The 20,329-nt window shown below is 36.3% G+C and overlaps 1 protein-coding gene across 5 annotated transcripts in view; it reads left to right on the top strand.

Moving 5' to 3' along the window:
• CCDC138 (coiled-coil domain containing 138) overlaps positions 1–19,228 on the top strand; it is a 30,752-nt gene extending 11,524 nt beyond the window's left edge. For all 5 annotated transcript variants that reach the window (XM_057422323.1, XM_057422324.1, XM_057422322.1 and 2 more), the window contains 4 exons: positions 246–438; positions 4,984–5,160; positions 17,880–18,018; positions 18,586–19,228. In XM_057422323.1, the coding sequence (XP_057278306.1) occupies positions 246–438; positions 4,984–5,160; positions 17,880–18,018; positions 18,586–18,757 (681 nt within the window). In that variant the 3' untranslated portion in view covers positions 18,758–19,228. The remainder of the gene's footprint in view (positions 1–245; positions 439–4,983; positions 5,161–17,879; positions 18,019–18,585) is intronic.
• The last annotated feature ends 1,101 nt before the right edge of the window (positions 19,229–20,329 follow it).

The following is a 20,329-nucleotide window of genomic DNA, read 5'->3' as shown; positions in this document are numbered from 1 at the left end:
AGTGTGTCAGGGGCCCTCATTAACTAGTCTCATTATGAAGCATATGTTGATATGATACATGATAATGTTGTTCAGCTGCTTTTGTAACACGAAGTAGTATATCCCGTACAGATTATATTCCAATATGTGGTCAGACAATTTGCTACCTAATATTTAATCATTAGGGAAACATATATATCTCTATATAGTACACAGGATTTTAATATGTTTTAATGGTTACTCCAACTCTGCATTTTTTGAAACAGCATGCAGCAATGACATCAACAATGAGGAGACTTGGTGAAGATATTTTCAAAGGCATAGTAATTAAGGGAAACCCAGACAGTTCTTCTGAACAGTCTACAGAGAGTAAATCAAAATTGGCAGCTTTTTTTAAGAGTTCCTGTATGCCTTTGAGATTTCTCTCAACTTTAATTGTGCTTAAAACAGTGACACAAGGTAAGTTCTACTTTTTTAAATGTTTATTTCAGTCATGTGCCTGGACAAAAAAATGTTTTGGTGATACTGTAGAGTCTACTATGCTCTATTAGTGAAAAGTGGGTTTGCTTGAATTTTACTAGTTTGTGAAGCAAAATATATTGGAAACAAGTAGGAATCTTGCTATTAATCATTTAACGTTGAAATTTGCATGTTCCTTTTAATACAGCAACTTCTTGTCAGACCAACGTTTCTGAAGAAGGGGAAAAGAGATGTTGGTAATTCTGTAAAACTGTCACTGCAGCAGCAATTGGTTTAACAAGATCTTTGTTGCATTGATACACAAAGCTAGTTGCTCTTCTATAAACTAAATAATGGATTTTGCACAGTTGTTTACCTATCCCTGAAAGGCTGGTCATCTGCAGTGCCAAGTGTTTTTTCTGACATATTAGTTATCTTTATAGATAAATTGCATGTTCATAGGTATTTCTTATGTATATTTAATGACACAGAGAAAGCCACTCGTGTAGTGGATGGTAGTTGTTGAATCGAATTGTGTGTGATACAACATAAAAAGGACATGGAACTGTTGGAACAAGTCCAGAGGAGGGCCATGAGGATGATCAGGAGACTGGAGCACCTCCCGTATGAAGACAGGCTGAGAAAGTTGGGGCTGTTCAGCCTGGAGAAGAGAAGGCTGTGTGGAGACCTTATAGCAGCCTTCCAGTATCTGAAGGGGGCCTATAAGGATGCTGGAGAGGGACTATTCATTAGGGACTGTAGTGACAGGACAAGGGGTAACAGGTTCAAACTTAAACAGGGGAAGTTTAGATTGGATATAGGGAGAAAATTCTTTCCTGTTAGGGTGTTGAGGCCCTGGGATAGGTTGCCCAGGGAGGTTCTGAATGCTCCATCTCTGGCAGCGCTCAAGACCAGGTTGGACAAGGCCTTGGGTGAGATGGTTTAGTGTGAGGTATCCCTGCCCATGGCAGGGGGGTTGGAACTAGGTGATCTTAAGGTCCTTTCCAACCCTAACAATTCTATGATTCTGTATTTCCTGAAATTGCTTTGTCCTTTGGTCTGGTTTAGTATACAGTCCAAACTCCAGCCTTTACCTGTCTGCTGCTCCCCTCTTCTCCTACCAAGTCTGGCACTGCAAATGGCTATCCATAAAATATTATCTATATAGAAAACTGCTGCTCTATGAAACTGGCAGTTCTTGATGCAATTGTCCTTTCAGATTTCACTGTTAAATAGATTCATTTCCAAAGGCACCATGTTCTATTTAAATTAAAATGGTTTAGACTTCAAAGCCAAACTGTCAAATGGCCTTTTTATCCAAATTATTCCAAAATTCCTATGTTGATGTAGCATAGTAATGTAATAGTTTGTTAACAAGGCGAAAGCAAACAAGGTCAGGAGATAACACAGTCCTGAAAATATTGTCTTCTTCAGGTCATGACAGGTTACTTTGCTTGTGCAGTTTTTAAAATGCTGTAGCAAATCTTGTCAGTGGAGCCTTCTTTGAAAACAGATGCTGTCTGAAAAGACTAAAAGATTTTTGTTAAAATGATGACAAAAATTGACCGTTTCTTGTTAGCTCTAGATGTTGAGCACACTATGAGAAGAGGCACAAACTCAGATTTTTAATGCTTTCCTTCCTTATCCTTTTGACATAGAGATTACTATATACTTCTCTGTCAGAACCCAGAGAAGAAAGACCTTAAATCAGTCTGATTTATAGAGATATTTTAATAACTGATAGATTAACTTTGATCATTTAAACATTCTTCCCTATTTCTAATTTATATATGACTTCTTTAAAAACTTTAGCCCTAATACATAATCTGAATTATGCTTGAAGGTTCTTAATTCTTAAATCTGTAGATTTGATGAATAATCCCAAAGAATGTCTTACTTTGACTTCTTTTATTATTTTTCTTTTTTGACATAATTTTTTCAATTCAATAAAGGCTTAAATGATTGCTATAAAACAGTTCTGTTCACCTGTGCAAAAATAGTCATCAGCATAAAAGCTGCAGAGTTGATAAGTCCCCTCTGAATGCTAACTGCAAAATATAATTGTCATATATTACCAAGTTGAGCTTCTGACTGTATAAACACTTGATTTTTTTGTGCATTTATATCTTTGAGGAGAAAAAAAACAACAAATACATTTGTAAGCAATATAGTCCCAACAGCCTTCAATGCCTGTTGAGGATTATTGTATCTGAAACAGCTACATCATTTTCAGCTCACACTTCTGCCTTTTATTAATTAAAAAGTAATGAGGGGTTGGGGATCACAGGGTGTACAACTCCTTTCACCGTGAGGGTTTTTTTTTCCACTTTGTTCCCAGGATCCTTCCACTTTTCACATTCGCAGATGAGTATAATAATAAAGTAGGATTCTCCACTTAGAATTTACATAATTTTCTGTTGGCAATAAAACAGAGGAAATTTGGGTCTTCCCTGCCTCATGGGAGAGAGAGAAGGTAAAGGTTTCAAAGTGACATAATGAGTTAACAAGAGTCAGATTGTGTCAGGACAGGGTGAGAAAAAGCTGTGGAAAATGTATCTCAAATAATAGAGTAACTGTTCTCTCAGCTGATTTGTTAACTGCTGCCTTCAGTTATGAAGTCTTTTCTCTGTTCAAAGGAAATAGGAAGCGAGGTGTTGCAGATCCTTTTATGGAAGTCAGGCAGAAAACACTAATTATATACCATCAAAAGCAGGTGTAAGAGGTGATTGTTGTCTACCTGGAGCTACTTAGGAGTACTGTGGTGCTGCATAATTGGGATTTTCTGCAAGAATAAGCTTTACAGGGATAGCATAAGAATTAATGTATCTATAACCTTTTTCCAACTGTTTATGATGCTAACCACTTATTTTTCCCTTTTCAAAGACATTTTGAAAGCACAGATCATTTTGATAGCAAGTAGTTTTAAGTGGGGTTACGACTGAGCAAACTGACTCCAAATTAAATTATTCACTGATTCTATTTTTGCTCTTTTAATCAGAATGGTTTCTATTTTAAAATGTTGTTACTACTAACATATCCCCCTCTGCTAGTCAAACAAAGAAATGGAGACAGGTTACAGAGATGTGAATTTTCAAGGTGTAATCCTTGAAAACCATGCCCTAATGTCAAAATCCAGGGCCTGCTTTGGCATCTGATCTTTTTTTTCAGTCTCTTGCATGAAATATATTATGAATTTTGGGCCATTTCTTAGACAGCAGAGATCTACACCACAAAATTGCTTCAATCTGTGGCATAGTGAGTGACACTAAACAGGGGTGCCAAAGATTTTAAATCCATAGGTAATGAGCAGTGTTCTTGTTCATAGAAGTCATATTTCTGAATTAGATGGTTGAGCAGATGAGTATGCCTTTATGCTTAACTGACCTGTGCAGTATTTCTACAGTAGATACCAGATATAAACATGGTGGAAATCCACCCTTGACATCATTAATGAACAAATGCAATATTTTAGCTGTCAGAGGAAACTATGTCAGTCAAGATATTTTGGTGAACCGTGATAATTACTCTTAAATTGGGACTCGAATTTCTAGAAACGTTTGATAAAAATGATAAAAAAGAATTGCAAGACAAAAAATATTTATTGCAGAGACTTAACCTAAGCAGATGAATGCTCTTGATTAGAATGAATTAGTTTAGTTTCTCATGGTTGCTTTTTACTGCTATCTTCTATAACATGGAAAATAAGTTTCATTGTTAAACATATGTCGACTATCACTGTATGAATTTTGATCACTGTGACTACATGGCACTAATGATCTAGTGAGAAAGTAGCACATTCGTTTTGAACATAGATCCCATTTCCTTCAGAGTCCGTATCCAGCAGATGGCACTGTAGTTAAGCTTTTGCTACAGAATACATTGTTTTCTTAATTTTCTGCGCTCCAGATGATCAATGCTGTTCCAAGATACTAAGAAAGATCTGACATAGGAAATTAAGAAAATTGGATTGGTTCACTTAATCTACATTCCGCATATAATTTAGTGCACTCCACAGTGGATGGGTCTATAAAATGTGTACACTGAAGCTTAAACTACAGCTTTTATAGGAAGGAATTGGAGTAGTTGCTCTTAGGCAGCATGGTCTAATGTGAGGCATCCCTGCCCATGGCAGGGGGGTTGGAACTAGATGATCTTAAGGTCCTTTCCAATCCTAACCATTACATGATTTATGAAATTAATCGCTCTTCTTCAGACAAATCAGCCCTTAACTCCTTTAATAGAAGTTTCACAGATGTTGATGCTAACATAGTCTCAAACTATGCAAGCTTGTCATTTTCTCTTAAGCAATTTGTAAGCATATTTTTCTTCAACATACGAGTTGTAGATTGTCTTTTTCCTCACAATAAAATGTTAGGGAATAAAAACAAGCAGATGATGTCTTTAAATGAAAATAAAATTTAATATTTTCAGCCATTTAACTTGCCGAGAGTTACTGAAACAGTAACTTTCAGGATAGTTGTTCACATATTGCTTAATGGTGCTATATTATAGGAGTTTTATTGCCTTTATTCTGATGTCTTACAGTGGATTACCTGGCTCAGGCATTTGATTCCCTTCGAACAGACTTGAAGACAGATGAAGGGAAGGCCTTATTTTTGGAATACCAGTGTGTGCCTATTATATTAAGTCACTTAAAAGTATCCAGTAGAGGTCTGCTTTCCATTGCTCTTGATGGATTACTTCAGATGACCACAGAATCTGGTAAAGTTGGATAATTAATAAAAATAAAAATAAAATAATTGTGAAAACAGGTAAGGTAAGCAGAAATACAGTGTGAAAAATAACAGAATTCTTCTGTGTAAATATTCTAATCTAGTATTAGAATTTGTTTGTATCATGTAAATTCATCAGAGACATAAAATATGCTTCTGAGTTGTCGTGTCTTTTCTTTTTCCTTGGAGTGCCTATGCTTTATATTTTGTCCTGGTTGCTTTCTATTTATTGATGTGAAATTTTTCATTGCTATTTTTAGGTTGGCTTTTCCATTTATTCCACTGAATTACCTTGCAGATGTTTTTCTTTGAAGTCAGGCTGTGCCAAGGAAGCCATATCATGAAAACCTGCCAGCAGGTGGAGATAAAAAATAGGCTTTATTTAATTTCTTTTTCTAGTTTGATGAGCAGCTCATCCCCAATCATTTTTCAGTTTCTGATAATTGGAAATTGCCTTTTTGGAAGAGATGGTCATGTTTTGCTGAATTTTACTGTGCTGTCACCCTGTAAAGGTTTTATAATCTCGTTTTGTCACAGCACTTTTCCAAGTGATACAGGCTAAGAATCAGTTGATAAACAACTGGATGAGCATATGAAGGTAGTGAGGCATTCCAGTGCCATGTTGAATAAACCTTCTGACTGGTTTGGGTAGGTTTTTTTTTAAGGTAGGAATTACTCACTGTCTTCTAAAACAGAAAAGGGGATGGGGCTGCTGCTATTTTTAAAATATACGTTGTTATTCTGGAAGTATTTTGTCACCAGGCATTCTAGTGCTAAAAATAGCAAGCATGTTTGACTTGGGATGGAATAGCATTGAGTTAAGAAGCCATTTTGTACTGATGTGAATGGCAGAAATATTAAAGTTTTAATCTTCCTTGCAGTCTCTTCTTCGGACATATAGTTAGTGTGTGGTCTTACACTGAAGTATTCTTCCTAATAGTCATAACTATGATTGGTTAAAGTGACTAGGAAAGAGGTAGTTGTATGCACAAAAGTAAGCTGAGCAAGGTGGATGGTGTCTGATATTACTTTGGGTAATGCCAATAAATAACAGTACATCTTCTGTTACCTAGCAGTAGTTGTTGTGATATACTAAATAACTGAAGCTTCAAGAATAATGGAGATACATCGTGACTCACATTTTGCCTTGTTGCTTCTCAGAGAAGATGTATTATATGTGAAATCAGGGAAGGGAGGAGTAATGTTTAATTCAATTGACATTTGATTGAGAATTTATTTCTCGGCAACTGGATATAAAGCCTTATGCAGGGCCTTATCTCTTTAGTAGAATAAATAGCTAGTACAGTAGTTACAGGCATGTTCTGCTCTTTTCCATTACATAGTGTGTTGCAGGAAATTGTTAGCAATGAGTAGTGCTGTTGGTTGGAATTCAATATTTTCATTCCTATATAAGCGTCCTATCAAAAAGTCATTAAAAGACAAACTAGAAGGTGGCAGTGAATATTTAGAGAGCTTGCTGTGTTAGATTAAAACAGGAATTTATGTTTTTAATGCTGTATTGGTGTGTAGCCTTAAAGTTGTAGGTAGTTGGCCATATATTAAAATATGCAATATTATTACCCCAAAAGACAGTGTCTGACCAAAGGGAGACAAAATCTAGTCTCTCATATTTTGGTCATGTAAGATATGCAGTCACAGGCATTCTTTCAACTTTTTGCAATAATTTTCAATTGGAGTATTCAAATATTTGTTCAAAAATATTACTTTTAGAGCTGAAATTATTTGAAGTTATGTTGGAAAAAAATTTTTTGTTTTTTTTTTAAGTATTTTTAAAGATTAAAATTTCAGCTGGCCAGGTTGAAAGGTGTGAATCAGGTGTGAAATAACTACTGTGTTGTACTACTCTTCCCTGCAACTGCATGTACCTTCTGTTATTGTAAGCAATGAATGCCAATGATTCTGTATAGTCCAGGCCTGTCTGAGGTCCTCATGCAGGTTCTCTTCCCTGTAAGAAGCATCTTGCTCATGTTCCAGAAATGAAACTTAGATTTCCCTCATATATTAAGGAAAATTACTTAAGCTGCATATGATGAAAGTACCTACTAGTCTAAGATGAATATTTCTGTTGCTAAAAATTGTAACAGTCTGCAGTACTGCTTAAGCCCATTGACAGATTTGCTTTTGGTGTGCATGTTTTCAGATTTTAGGTCAGTATCATTGCTTTTGGCTTTAGAGTAGATGTGGTACAATGGGTTCAAGATCCAAGTTTCCATTGTGAGTTCATACAACATTGACAGTGCTGATGAGGCATTCAGTTACTGAAAATACGATGTCAAATGCAAGAGTTGAGGCACTGGTGTCATCTGCTTTCTATCAATGTACAAGATCTTAATGGCAAATTAAAATGAACAGTCTTACTGTTGTGCCATCTTACTGGTACAAGAGAACTTTCAGTTTATGTCCATGCTATAATAGGCTTGTAACTTTGGCTTTTACATCTTCCACTACTTCTGTGGATTCTGTTCACTTCTTTTGGTGATAATATGTTTGAGGAAAGAAACTTTGCAGTTGAGTGAGTTTTTACCCTAACCATTTGCTTTCTGTTAGTAAATACTTGCTTCATTTAACCTAAGCTAGAAACTTTATAAGTAGCTGAAATTGAGTTGCAGGTATTTTTTAGGATACAAAATATAATTTTAAATAACTTATGTTTTATTTCCTGCCTTTTGCATGCTGGAGTGATTCTTTTCCTTCACATGAGCTCAGTGACCTAAGTTTAAATCTAGCTGGTTTAGTCTATCTTCAGTGGAAGCAATAGGTTGATTTTAAATTCCACATTTGGAAGAGTTAACAGCTTGTTATGAACCTGACAATAGAAAATCAGCCCAACAAAGGTATCTTATCCCTTTTCTCTTACTACATTCTAATACTTTTACCTACAAATGTCCATAATGGTGCATAAGTTGGTCCATTTCAACCTGTCCAGCCTTCTGTTTTAAATGTCCTTTCCAGTAGCTGATACAAGTGAAACACAGCATTGAAGCAGCGGTTTAGCTATATTTTCACTGTAGCTGTCTATCGTTATTGTTTCTTTTTCATGGTAAGATGAGATGAATGCCAGTTCAGGTTTATCATTTTCAGTCTCTTATTTGACTCTCCATACCCATTACTGGGATTTCAATCCATGTTTGTTTTTTGAAGGATTCCTATCTTTCCTTTGCTAGAAAGATTGAGTAAAAGCAAGTCCTTCAGGGTATTTTTAATGGTAGTGGTATTTTGCTTGAATCTGGGGCTTGAGATGAGTGCCATAAGATTCAACTTGATCCTTCTTTTGATCTTTGAAACTAATGAGTGGTCTGTAAAGGCAGCTTTCTTTCATCCCATTGCATAAAAGGGGAAGATATACATTCCTCCTCTTTTTACAGGGATGAAAGATTTTGGTACCAAAGATTTTCTTACCTTAGTTAAGGAAAGCAGGCTACCAAGCCATGATGTTTGGTTTTTAGTCCCATCTTTAAGCTATGAACCTGTCTAAAGATAGAAGTAAGAACAAAACTATCTCTGATAGTACTGTCACAGAAAATAGATTTAGTTTCTTGATAAACTCTGAATGTGCTTGGTGATAGATCTCCACAAATGTAGTGCTTTGACTGCCTTTGAAATTTTGGGAGCAAAACATATTAGCTTATAATGTATCTATTGCTTATAATGTATTTATTGCTTAACAAAACTCTTACCATTTCCCACTTGATTTACTATTGAAATTAATTTAATAAATAAATTACTAGTTCCTTTAAATCATCCAAATTTTTACAGTATGACGCCAGTGGCTTCCAGAGTATCTTCATACCCAAGTTCTCTTCCTATACCGAGTTCTCTTCCCAAGACTACAGATTTCTTTTACCAGCAGATCTTGTTTCTAGGACAGTAGTTGCAGCACTCTGTTCAAGAGAATTCCTGGATGCCAGACATGAAACATTTTCTGGAAACAAGCTAGTAATAAATAGCATGACGTCAGGAAGAAAATTTGCTCTGTGGGTGTTGAAGAACACCACATCATTAGTTTTAAATCACCCTGTAGTTGAATATATGTCATATACAGTCTTGTTGAATACTGTTGTTCCTGTCATCTCACTTCTTATGCAACTTCCTGTGTTGTTTTTTTTTTACCTGTGAATCAGTTAAAAGGGTTCCAAAGGATATAGTGAATTTATAGTCACCTATCAAAAATACCTCTGTTGAGCTGTGGTCTGATTCATGCTTGATTTGAGATCTGCTATCTGCTATCTCAAATCTGATATCAAGTGCAGCGCTGCCTTCCTCAGTTTCACCCTTTGCAATTTTGCACAAAACCAGTATGTCTTAAATTCCTCCTGCAGTGATGGCTAACTTCTATCATGTAGATTAGTACATTCCCCTTTCCCAACCTTATGGTCATTAAAGGAAATCAAAATTTGCTCATTAGACATTATAAAGCACTGGCCTTTGCTTTAAATAAACCTTATGTTTATTTTGTCTTCAAGCTTACTTCTGTTTTATAGAGAGAATATTTTGCATTAATGTGTGCTTATTTACAAATGCACAAGTGCATATTGGAAAAAAAAATCTCTAAATGACTCTCATGTTCACTCTAGGATGTATTCTCATAGGGCTTAAGTATGATTTCTTAACCATATTAACATTGCTTAAGAGTTTTAGTAACCGCAGAAGTGAGCTGTATTTAAACATTAACTGAACCTTACTTATAATTTTTTTTTTTAGAAGAAAATATTATTGGCATGGATAACCAAGTCTGTGTCCAGATTTACTCTTTTTACAAGGGAGTTAAGCCAGTGGAGATAAAAAAAATGTCTCCATAGCAAGAAGTTGTAATTACTTACTTGTAAATTGAATTTAAGGTCCCTTCCAACCCAAACCATTCTGTGATACTACGAATCTTTTAATGTGAACTGCATATACGGACACTCTCCCTCTTGCTTCATGTTGGGATGCTTCCGTGACTAATGCTAGGTATTCTACAGTTCACACTGATCAAGTGCTTCTAAAAATCAGTGGTTGGAATCTATTAGGGAAACCCAAACCTACTCTTTCTTTTTTTCCCTTGAGTCTTTGCATTTTGGGACTTTAAAGAGTACAAGCGGTGAAGGTATGAAGTAAAAAATGCCTGTATGCTTAAAGAGATTAAAACTTTAATGTATTTTTCAGCATATTCTGTTTACTGGGTACTTTGCAGGATTGAAACTTTTCAAATGAGCTTATTCTGCAGTACTGAAAGGGTAAAAATGTCAAGTCTGTAAATAGCCGTACTAAGGTAGGATTCCCCCTCACTTGTGTGAAAGGCAGATGTGAAATTATCCTGAGGAACTGTGTTTGAAGCTATAGCAAATGGAATGGTTTACAGCTTATGTGGGATAAACATTGAAATACAAACCATTTAAAGGGAAATCCTTCCTCTATTATCCTGTCTTACCTCTGTAATTTTTTTACTCATTCTTCTGAAAACAGTGAATAATTATGTTGGATTAATAGATGTCTGTTTAATATTTTAACCACAGATAAATATCTCTATTAATACGTCTGTTACATACAGCCTGTGATAATGTTAGGACCAACCTATATATTTGCTGAAAGCAAGCAAATACACCAAAAGTTTGTACACGTTTTTGTTGTTTTTATTTTGTATTGACTAGCAGAACTACTATACTTAGTAGCTGACTTTTCAAGGTGAATTTAGAACAGTGTCATAATTGAAATAATTTCATAAAGGCTTTTTTTTTAAGTATATAGTACAATTTGTACAGTTTGAGTAACATCGATGCATTTTCAGAGTTCGGACTTTACACGCTTGCTTGCGATCTGACCTTACAGAATCACAGGTTATGCCAGGTTACATTTATTTATTCAAAGTCTTTCTTACTAGACTTTGTCACTGACTTTGAAATACTGTGCTTAGTTCTGAGCTGGTTATTACAGGTGTGGAGATACAAGAGCAGAGGAAACAAGGCAGGCAAGATCTGACAGAAAGTGTTAGAACAAAGTTCCTTTAGGTGTCTCTGTAAGAGAGTTGTGATTCCTTCAGTAATTCTGGTAGTTCATTAGGCTTTTTGTAGTTTCTTGAGCAAAGTAACCCATAATACTGCATAGCTTCAATTTATAATGCTACCTAGGTTACTTGTGAAATGGTGGGTTTTTCTCTCAGGCCTCATTAGAATCGGTCTTTAAAGGTTAGACCATGTTGGTTGCTCACAGACATACTGAGTTCAATCAGCACACCAAAAGTTTTCATCCTCTCATGTTTCTAATCAGTGATTTTACAGGAAAAATGTTAGTTGCTTCTTAGTGTGTTGTCTTTACGCTTCTACTATTCCAGCAAGAAAGATAATTCTGTTTTTCATTTATTTTATACCTGTTACCTAAATGAGCAATTCCAAGATGGAATTTCATTTGACTACTGCTGTTTCCATGCCACAGTCATTAATTAATACATGACATAAGCACAATTAAAGAATCAGTATTTAAAATTCACTTCTCAAGGCAAAGTATTTTGTTTTGCTTTTAGCCACTTTCATAAGCTACACACCTTTCAGTCCTTTTACTAACTGCCATATTCTCCAATATAATATGTGTTGTCCTCTACATGCCTTATGATGGTGATCACTCAAGGTGATCTGCTCCATAACCTTTTTCGGCACTGTGATCAGACTGATAGGCGTGGAGTTCCCAATCTCTTCCTTTTAGCCCTTCTGGTAGATGGGCATCACATTTGCTAACCTCCAGTTAGCTGGGACCAACTTGGTCAGCTGGGACCAACTTAGTCAGCCAGGACTGCTGATTAATGATGGAAAGTGGCTTGGCGAGCACTTCCATCAGCTCCCTCAGTACCCTTGGGTGGATCCCACTTGGCCCCTGATAATTGTGTGTGTCCAAGTGGTGTAGCAGTCACTGACCATTTTCCCTTGGATTATGGGGACTTCATTCTGCTCCCTGTCTTCCAGCCCAGGAGGACAGACTGAGACAAAATGGGCATTAAGTACATCAGCCTTTTCCTCAGCCTTTGTCGCTATGTTTCCTCCCACATCCAATAAAAGATGAATATTTTCCTTAGCCCTGTTTTTCTTGCAATATATTTATAGAAACATTTTTGATTATTTTTCATGGCAGCAACCTGGTTAAGTTCTAGTTGGGTTTTGTCCCTTCTAATTTTCTGCCTGCATAACCTCATGACATCCTTGTAGACCTGCTGAGTGGCCTGCCCCTTCTTATAAAGGTCATAAACTCTCTTCTTTTTTCCTGAGTTCCAGCCAAAGCTCTCTGTTCTGCCAGGCCAGTCTTCCCCACCAGCTCATCTTTCTGCACATGGGGACAGTGACAGCCTGCTGCTGTGCCTTTGAGATTTCCTTTCTTGAAGAATGTCCAGCCATCCTGGACTCCTTTGCCCTTCAGGACTGCCTCCACTGCGACTCTGTCAACAAGGCCAGAGTCTGCCTCCTGGAAGCCTAAGGCAGCAGTTCTGCTGACCCTCTCCTTACTTCTCCAAGAATTGAAAATTCTATCATTTTGTATTCTCTGTGCCCAAGACAGCCTCCAGCCATCACATCACCCACAAGTCCTTTGTTCACAAACAGCAGGTCCAGTGGGACACCTCCTACAGTTGGCTCCCTCACCAGCTGTGTCAGCAGGTTTTCTTCCACACACTGTAGGAGCCTTCTGGACAGTTTGCTTTATTGTACTTCCAGGAGACGTCTGGGAAGTGGAAATTCCCTACGAAAACAAGGGTTAGTGACAGACTTCTCTCACCTGCTTATAGAATATTTCACTCTGCCTCTTTATCCTGGTTGGGTGGTCTGTAACAGACTCCCATGATGTCTGTCTTGTCCTTCCCCCTGATTCTTAGCCATAAACTACTCAACCCCATTGTCACCATCATCAAGCTCTAGCCCTCTGTGTCAGGTAGCCCTAATATAGAGGGCTACCCCATGGCTTATCCTTCTTTGCCTATCTCTTCTGAAGAGTTTATAACCACCTATTGCAGCACTCCACTTGTGGGAGTCATCCCACCATGTTTCCATCATGGCAGCTATTTCATAATTTTCCTGCTGCACAGTGGCTTCCAGCTCCTCCTATTTATTGCACATGCTGCATGCACTGGTGTAGGTGCACTTCAGTTGAGCTATTGATGCCACCACCTTTTTGCAGTGGAAGCCATAATTCCTGCATAACTATTCCTGGGCACTTCTATTGATGTGTAGTTTCTAATTCATCAGTAACCCTTGTGTCTTTGCTGACACATGGTTCTCCATCCCTTGCTTCCCCTGAGACAGTAGACCAAAGGACCTTGCTAGCACACCATATCTCAAACATTGGTGTGCTGCACCTGCAGCTTATCTCTAATGGATCTGGTTGGTGAGATGACCTTGCTACCTTTTTTTACGTATATGACTGGGAGAACTTCTTGTTTCTTACTGAGGTCTGCACTGACTTTTCGTACTGTCCTTATTACCATAAAGATAGTTTCTGACCTCCAAGTCAGAGGTCCCTCCTTGTAGGCTCTTTTCATTCTGAACATGTCTTGTCACATAAGTATTCCTGTGATTTTTATTTTTATTTTTTCATAATTTTTTGGTGGGTGTAACCTTTAGCTGCCATTCGAGAATGATATTCGTCTCCCATACGTCCTGTCTCATGTCTGCATTAATATCTTGCATACTGTAGGAAACTTAAGAGTAATTCGGATCATACTGAGGTCAACACATACTGGGTGACCCTGCTGCTTGGGCTCCCTTAATTCAGGGTCACCATGTAAACATCTGCATTTGAGGTGCCTTGTGCTGAATGGAATGTCACCCTATCTCCATAGTGCTTTAATCACTGGCACTTGATCATCCTGGTTATTGATTATAGGAAAAAAAGTTAAATTCAGCAAATGGTTCAAGTCGTACAGGTGACTGTATTATAGACAGTTGGTTATTAGCAACATGTGATATTACTGCTTTCTTTTAAGTGTTTCTGCTGTGATGCATAGTTGTTAGTTAACTTTTCCATGCTAGCAGACAGTAGTGTGTGACTCACTTGCATTGCTGTCACCTGTTCTCCATTCTCCTGGCAGATCCTCATGCAATTAGAAATGATGCAAAATTGTAATCACTAATTTGTTAAAATACGAACTTAGAGTTGGCATTCTGGACAGTCTTCATTTTCCGAGGGGTTTAGCTTTTGGTGTAAAACAGAATTTTCCAGTTGACTATAGCTGGTGAGATTTTATGCTGTGAATGACTGATTACTTTGAGGGTAAATTTCAGATGAATTCTGTCACCATTGATAAATTGCTTATTGTTCATTGCAGCCTACCAATCAAGTTAAGCTAATGCAGCTACAACAGGCTGCAATTTTATTAAGGATACTGGCAAGGCTTTTGCAGATTAAGTTGTGCCAAAGTCCTGTCAGGATGTACTCCAATTTAGTTTTTCTAAAATAGTTAATAAAAACAAAATCTGTGCAGATCTAGAATACTTAAAAATGCACCAAAATATTTAAAATGTAAAGCTTAGATTCTTTTAGCTCATCACCTAGACATGCATTTAAATTATATGCTTATTTTGTACATTTTCTGATTACTTAGAATATGTTCTCCAAAAGCTTATATGAAATGAATATATAAACAGTGTACAGAACATGTGTCTTTTAAATGTGTGCCTTTATCAGTTTGCTTTCACATTGTCGTGTTTTAAACCCAGCCGGTAACTCAGTACCGTGCAGCTGTTCACTCACCCTTTCCTCCTCTGGGCGGGATGGGGAGGAGAATCAAAAGAATGTAAACCCCATGGGTTGAGATAAGAACAGTTTAATAACTAAAATAAAGTAAAATATAGTGATAATAGAAAGAATACCAATAGCAACAACAATAATAATGGGAAGCAAGAGAAGAAATGAAAGCTCAGAAAACCCAAGTGATGCACAGTGCAATTGCTCCCCACCCACCGACCTATACCCAGCCTGACTGGAGCAGTGATCTGGGCCTTCCAGGTAACTCCCCCAGTTTATATACTGGGCATGATGTGCTGTAGTGTGGGAATACCCCTTTGGCTAGTTCGGGTCAGATGTCCTGTCTCTGCTTCCTCCCAGCTTCCTGTGCCCCTTCTCACTGGCAGAGCATGAAACTGAAAAGTCCCTTGATTGGAGTAAGCATTACTTAGAAACAACTAAAACATCAGTGTGTTATCAGCATTGTTCCCAGACTAAAGCCAAAACACAACACTGCACCAGCTACTAGGAAGAAAGATAAGTGTTACAGCTGAAACCAGGACACATAATTGAACTTTGCAAACTTTAAAAAAATATTTCTACTTTGGCTCTTCTGTTTCATAGTAAAAATCCTGTCTTAAAATTAATGCATATCTTTTACATTGGTTCATAAGCTTCATAGTCAAAACATTCTTACAGCATCTCTCTATTTATTATTTTTAAAGTAAATATTTTTATAAGGAACCAGTAAGAGCAAGGCAGCAAAGAACTCTCCAGGTCAGCTGAAATGGTATTTGTTTAGCCCTGCAGAAAATGACTGTGAAAGCATTTTATGACTACTTAAGGAGTTTTATAGGAATAAATTGTAGGACCACCCTCTTCATCCCAACAGACTTGTTAATTTCAGATCTCTCATGAATCAGAATTCAGCTAATGCAGAACTTGTGTAAAATGAGAGGTTTCTAAAGCATTTTGTTTTAACGGGCAATGGAAAGAAGAAAATCCTTTCTTTTCAATTTACTTTTTGAATGTCAGTGTTCTTACACATTTATTTACACTTTTCTCACCTTTTGTAAGTAAGAGATACTGTTTCAAGTTTTTGTTGTTAAAACAGATTTCGTTAGTGGTGCAATGCAGATAGATAGGACCATTCCTGTTTCTTGCAAATAGGCGGTCATTTGTAGGAGCCCTAGCAAACTACAGAAGAATTTCTGAAGTTGTAGTTCTATATAATTTCTATAAAGTTGTGATAACATAATTTGAGTTCTAGGTTTTTCTTGCTTTAGGGAAGGTTATCTCTTCTTGGTACTGGTATAGAAGTGTTTACCTCACTCTTAAGTGATGGAAGTGCTTTGATATGAAGTACTGTTAAGATAGTAGGATTGTATTCATTGTGCTTTGCATATTTGCCATTTCTGTTTATAGTTTTTGTCACCTCTTCTTATGGATAGCATCATACTAGAAGTGACTTCTGGGTTAATTATTTTTCCAGGTTTAAGATGCTGCTGTGTGTACTTAATACTTCAAAGTTCTGTTATAGATAGCAGTGGCTCAATAAAGAGCACTGACTCTTGAGTGTATGTCAGTTGTGTATCAGTTAACAGAGCACACTCTCTGAACCCATGTAAGGATTTTCTGCTTGCTGTTATTGACAGGTAGCCCTGAGTTTTTGATATCACAATTTCTGAAAAATAATACCTTCTGCAGCATAAAATACAGGTTTTGAAAGATCTTCTTCCTAACAGTAAGGTCTAGGAATTACTGGGTCCTTGTTGACAAGTAGTTGTTTAGGCTCTAAAGCTCACTTTAATTGCCAAGTTGATTTAGTTGATTTTTTTTTTTTTTTTGGTCCCTATTCTGAACAGCTTTTCTGTGGCATTTCTTTTCATTTTGTATCAGTAAGCATCCTGAAATAAATTAAAACCTTGAATTCACTCCAAGGCTACTACTTATATTTAGTAATTTGTATGTCCTTGCACCAAGGGAAAATTTTGACCGAAAGATACATCTGTCCTCTCTGTACTGATAAAAGCATCTTGATGTCCTATTTATAAATTACAGTATTCAGCATATGTACAAAGAATTTTTTCATGTCTGTGTTTATTGGTTTATGCTGTAATTTGCATAGTGCAATTTCTTATTAAGTATAACACACAAAATAAAAAAATATTTTTAACATACAAACATTAAAATGTTTTCCTAATGTGTATTCTGCTGATGCAAATGCCCTATGCTATGTGAAAGACTATTCATTTTAACAAAAAGGATCAACTGTAACTTACTTTCTTTGTTTTTACTATAAAATCAGAACTGAGAATGACATAACAAAGGAACAGATTTAACCTTTTTCAGAAGTGATTTGATTTTGAGGAGTAGGATAGAGGGAAATGTTCAATGTGATCTAAAAACTCATCCACTGTTTTAAGGGAGTTTTGTTGGTATTTAAATATATTGAAGTGTTCTTATCCAGCTCTTACTTTACCTTTCAAGTGTTATTTTGCCTGTCTCGAAAAAGGGTACAGTGACAGTATTTTGACGATGAAAGGCTCTCAGGTATCACATTAGCTTCTACATGTACTGTCCCTGTCCATGTGATTTGCAGCAGCTTAAAGTATTTCCTTCTGAGTCTTTTTGCACAGCCTATGTTCCCCTCACATGATCAAAAGGAAATAACTATGCTAAATGAGCATTGAGTAAGCACTTTCAAGATAATTTTTATTTGAGTTTAAAATTGTTCTGTTTCCTGTTTTCCTTTGTTCTCAAGTGAATAGGCCTTGTTTTAATACAAGGGTTGGAAATGTCAGAACTCTATGGAACTGACATTTTTTTCAGTTCCTAGTTTTACCTGAGTTTTGCATCACATGCTCAGCATAAATTGGATTATTTCATGCTTCTAATAGTTGCACAACATGAGGCACTTAAAGCCCTTCAAATGTATCTAACAGCTATTTTACTTTTCCCTGCACTGAGCTGTGTAATATAGATTTTAATTGTTTTCTTTTACAGATTCTGCACAGCCTTTCCTGGAAGCCTGCAGTAATGAATCCTTCTTCCGAACTTGCTCTCTTTTGCTTCGAAGTTCTAAGCTAGATACTCAGATTTTGGAAAAGCTCTGTGTGATACTGCAAAAACTCTCCAGAATAAAGTAATTCTTTATTACTATTATTCTGTTAGTTATGATTAGATCAGCAAACTCAAGGACTTTTACTTTTCTCTTTTTGCAAAAACTCATCTCTGTTTTGCTGTTTATTTGCTCCACCATAGACAATGCTGGATGTTCTCTGCTAGCAGGTGGGGTTGGAATTAGATGATCTTTAAGGTCACTTCCAGCCCAAACCATTCTGTGATTCTATAAATTGCATTGGAAAGGTACTAAAAGTAAAATTAAAAATTTTTCATTTGTTGCTTTTAGAAACTTTTCACATGAGTGTGAAACCCTGTTATAGCCTTTCCTTGAGCTTTCATTATACTACATGTTCACTTACTCAAGTGAAATTATATTTTTTGGGGAGTTTTGACAAGATTTTTCTCACCATGCATTTATAACCTTCTGCTTAGAGACATTATACACAATGTAGAAGACTTATATGTAACTACCAATATAATGCACATTTTTCTTCATTAAAAATACCATTTTCTGTGGAAGTTTTAATGTTTAGATGAAACCTCTCAGTTTTAAATTGACAACTATTGTATGTAAAATCTTTTGCAGAAGTAATAAGAAGATGTTTGAAATGTTTACTCTTCACCAAATGATCCAAGAACTGCACAGGACTACAAATCCAGATCATGTTTTCCTCTGTATAAACCTCAACTCAATTCTGTTAAATTTGGGATTGTCAAGGAGTAACTCTCTTATCTCCAGTTTAAGCACAAGTCACTAGCACTATCATTCAGTCTAATTTTTGTTCTGTATAACTTTTACCAACAGCCTATGTTACTTGAAATTTGGAGGGGTTTTCTTACGGTTTTGTGTAAATTAATGAAGCAGAACCTCAGTACTGTATAAGTTACTCTGTATTGTGTGGAATCTCCTTAATATTTCCCTCGCTCATGAAAAGGAAAATGAAAATTTGCATAATATGTTAAATGGCTTTCTTCATTGAAAGAAATGAAAATAATGCTTCTGATCTGAATGATTCATTTGTCCTAAGGGACTGGATCACTTGAGTCAGCAGATCAGAAATACCACCCTTTCCTTACAGGTATGAATCTTGGTTTCCTTTGACTCTTCAGAGAGTTTTATAAATTCATTTATTTACTTTATGGTTGATAAGTAATGGACAAGTATCAAATTATCTTTTGATAGAGTTGTAATATGATTTAACATAACTAGATATGTTGAATGAGAAATATTTTTGGTTTAATTTCAGAATGTCATAGTGGTTTTTTATTTTTTATATGTATATGTAACAGTATTTTATCCTGCTTTGTAAGAATTTCTAGTGTCACTTGGGTTGTAGCATCTCTGCAAATGTAAATAAAAACATTCCTTCAAATGCCTGGCAATAGTAGTCCCCAATGTAAAATAATTTATTTTATTATTTCTGCTGTATTTTGTATTAATTTGCAATACAATCCTCATAGTACCCACATTTCTTTTCTGCATGTAATGAATATACTTTCTGTCTGCCACAGTTCAGTGTTCAGAAGTTCTTGCACGTAGGGAATAGGATACTACTTAAAAATTCAACTTAGTCCTCCGATTTCTGGTTTGTGCTGTAATTACTGAAACTCTTTAATTATAAAATTGAGGCTCTGGTTAAAATTTAAAGATCTGCTATATGTTAGTTTTTCACTAAGACTGGCAGTATAAAACTTTGGAGTGCTTTACTTCTCAGTTCCATACTTCTTACCCCCCCACACACCTTGGTTTTCCTTTGTATTTTTTACCAGAACTCTTTGAACTGAGTCTTTGAAGTTGAATTCTAAATGCAGATATTTTTCTAGCAATGTGACTTGCGTTTCTGACAAGCTTTCCTATGAAAGGATTCTACACTACATTTGGCACCATGTATGTCCAGAAGAGAGAACAAGCAGTGCGTACTCTTTGGGCAGGAAATGAATTCTAGGTAATTTTTAAATCACACTAATAATAGCTAAAAGCTTTTGCTAACAGTGGATTATGTTTTGGAATAGGATTTCTTCATCAGGCATTTCAGAATTTTGTCAGATTTACCCAAAGTGCAAAAACTTGCTTATACCTTTGGCTGGAGACAAAACCCTCTTATTTAGGAAGTGTGTTCCCAGTTCTCATGTGCTTCTCCATCCGCTTGGTTATTAAAAATACTAGAAAATAAATCAAAAAAAGCTATAGAAAGTTGTTGGGTTTCCCGCATTCCCAGGAATGTTGATTGTGCTTATGGCTTTCAGCTTTCATCACTGTGGTTTGTTAATCTAACCTTTTTTGTGGTACCAATTTAACACTGTGTGTTCGTCCAATAACTGCAAAGGTA

Source organism: Pezoporus wallicus, unplaced genomic scaffold (assembly GCF_028554395.1).
Source record: "Pezoporus wallicus isolate ANWC-B61680 ecotype Strahan unplaced genomic scaffold, APGP_CSIRO_Pwel_v1 contig_5785, whole genome shotgun sequence".
NCBI lineage: Eukaryota > Metazoa > Chordata > Aves > Psittaciformes > Psittacidae > Pezoporus > Pezoporus wallicus.
The sequence above is the reverse complement of the archived record's forward strand: the minus strand, read 5'-3'. Positions and strand labels throughout refer to the sequence as shown.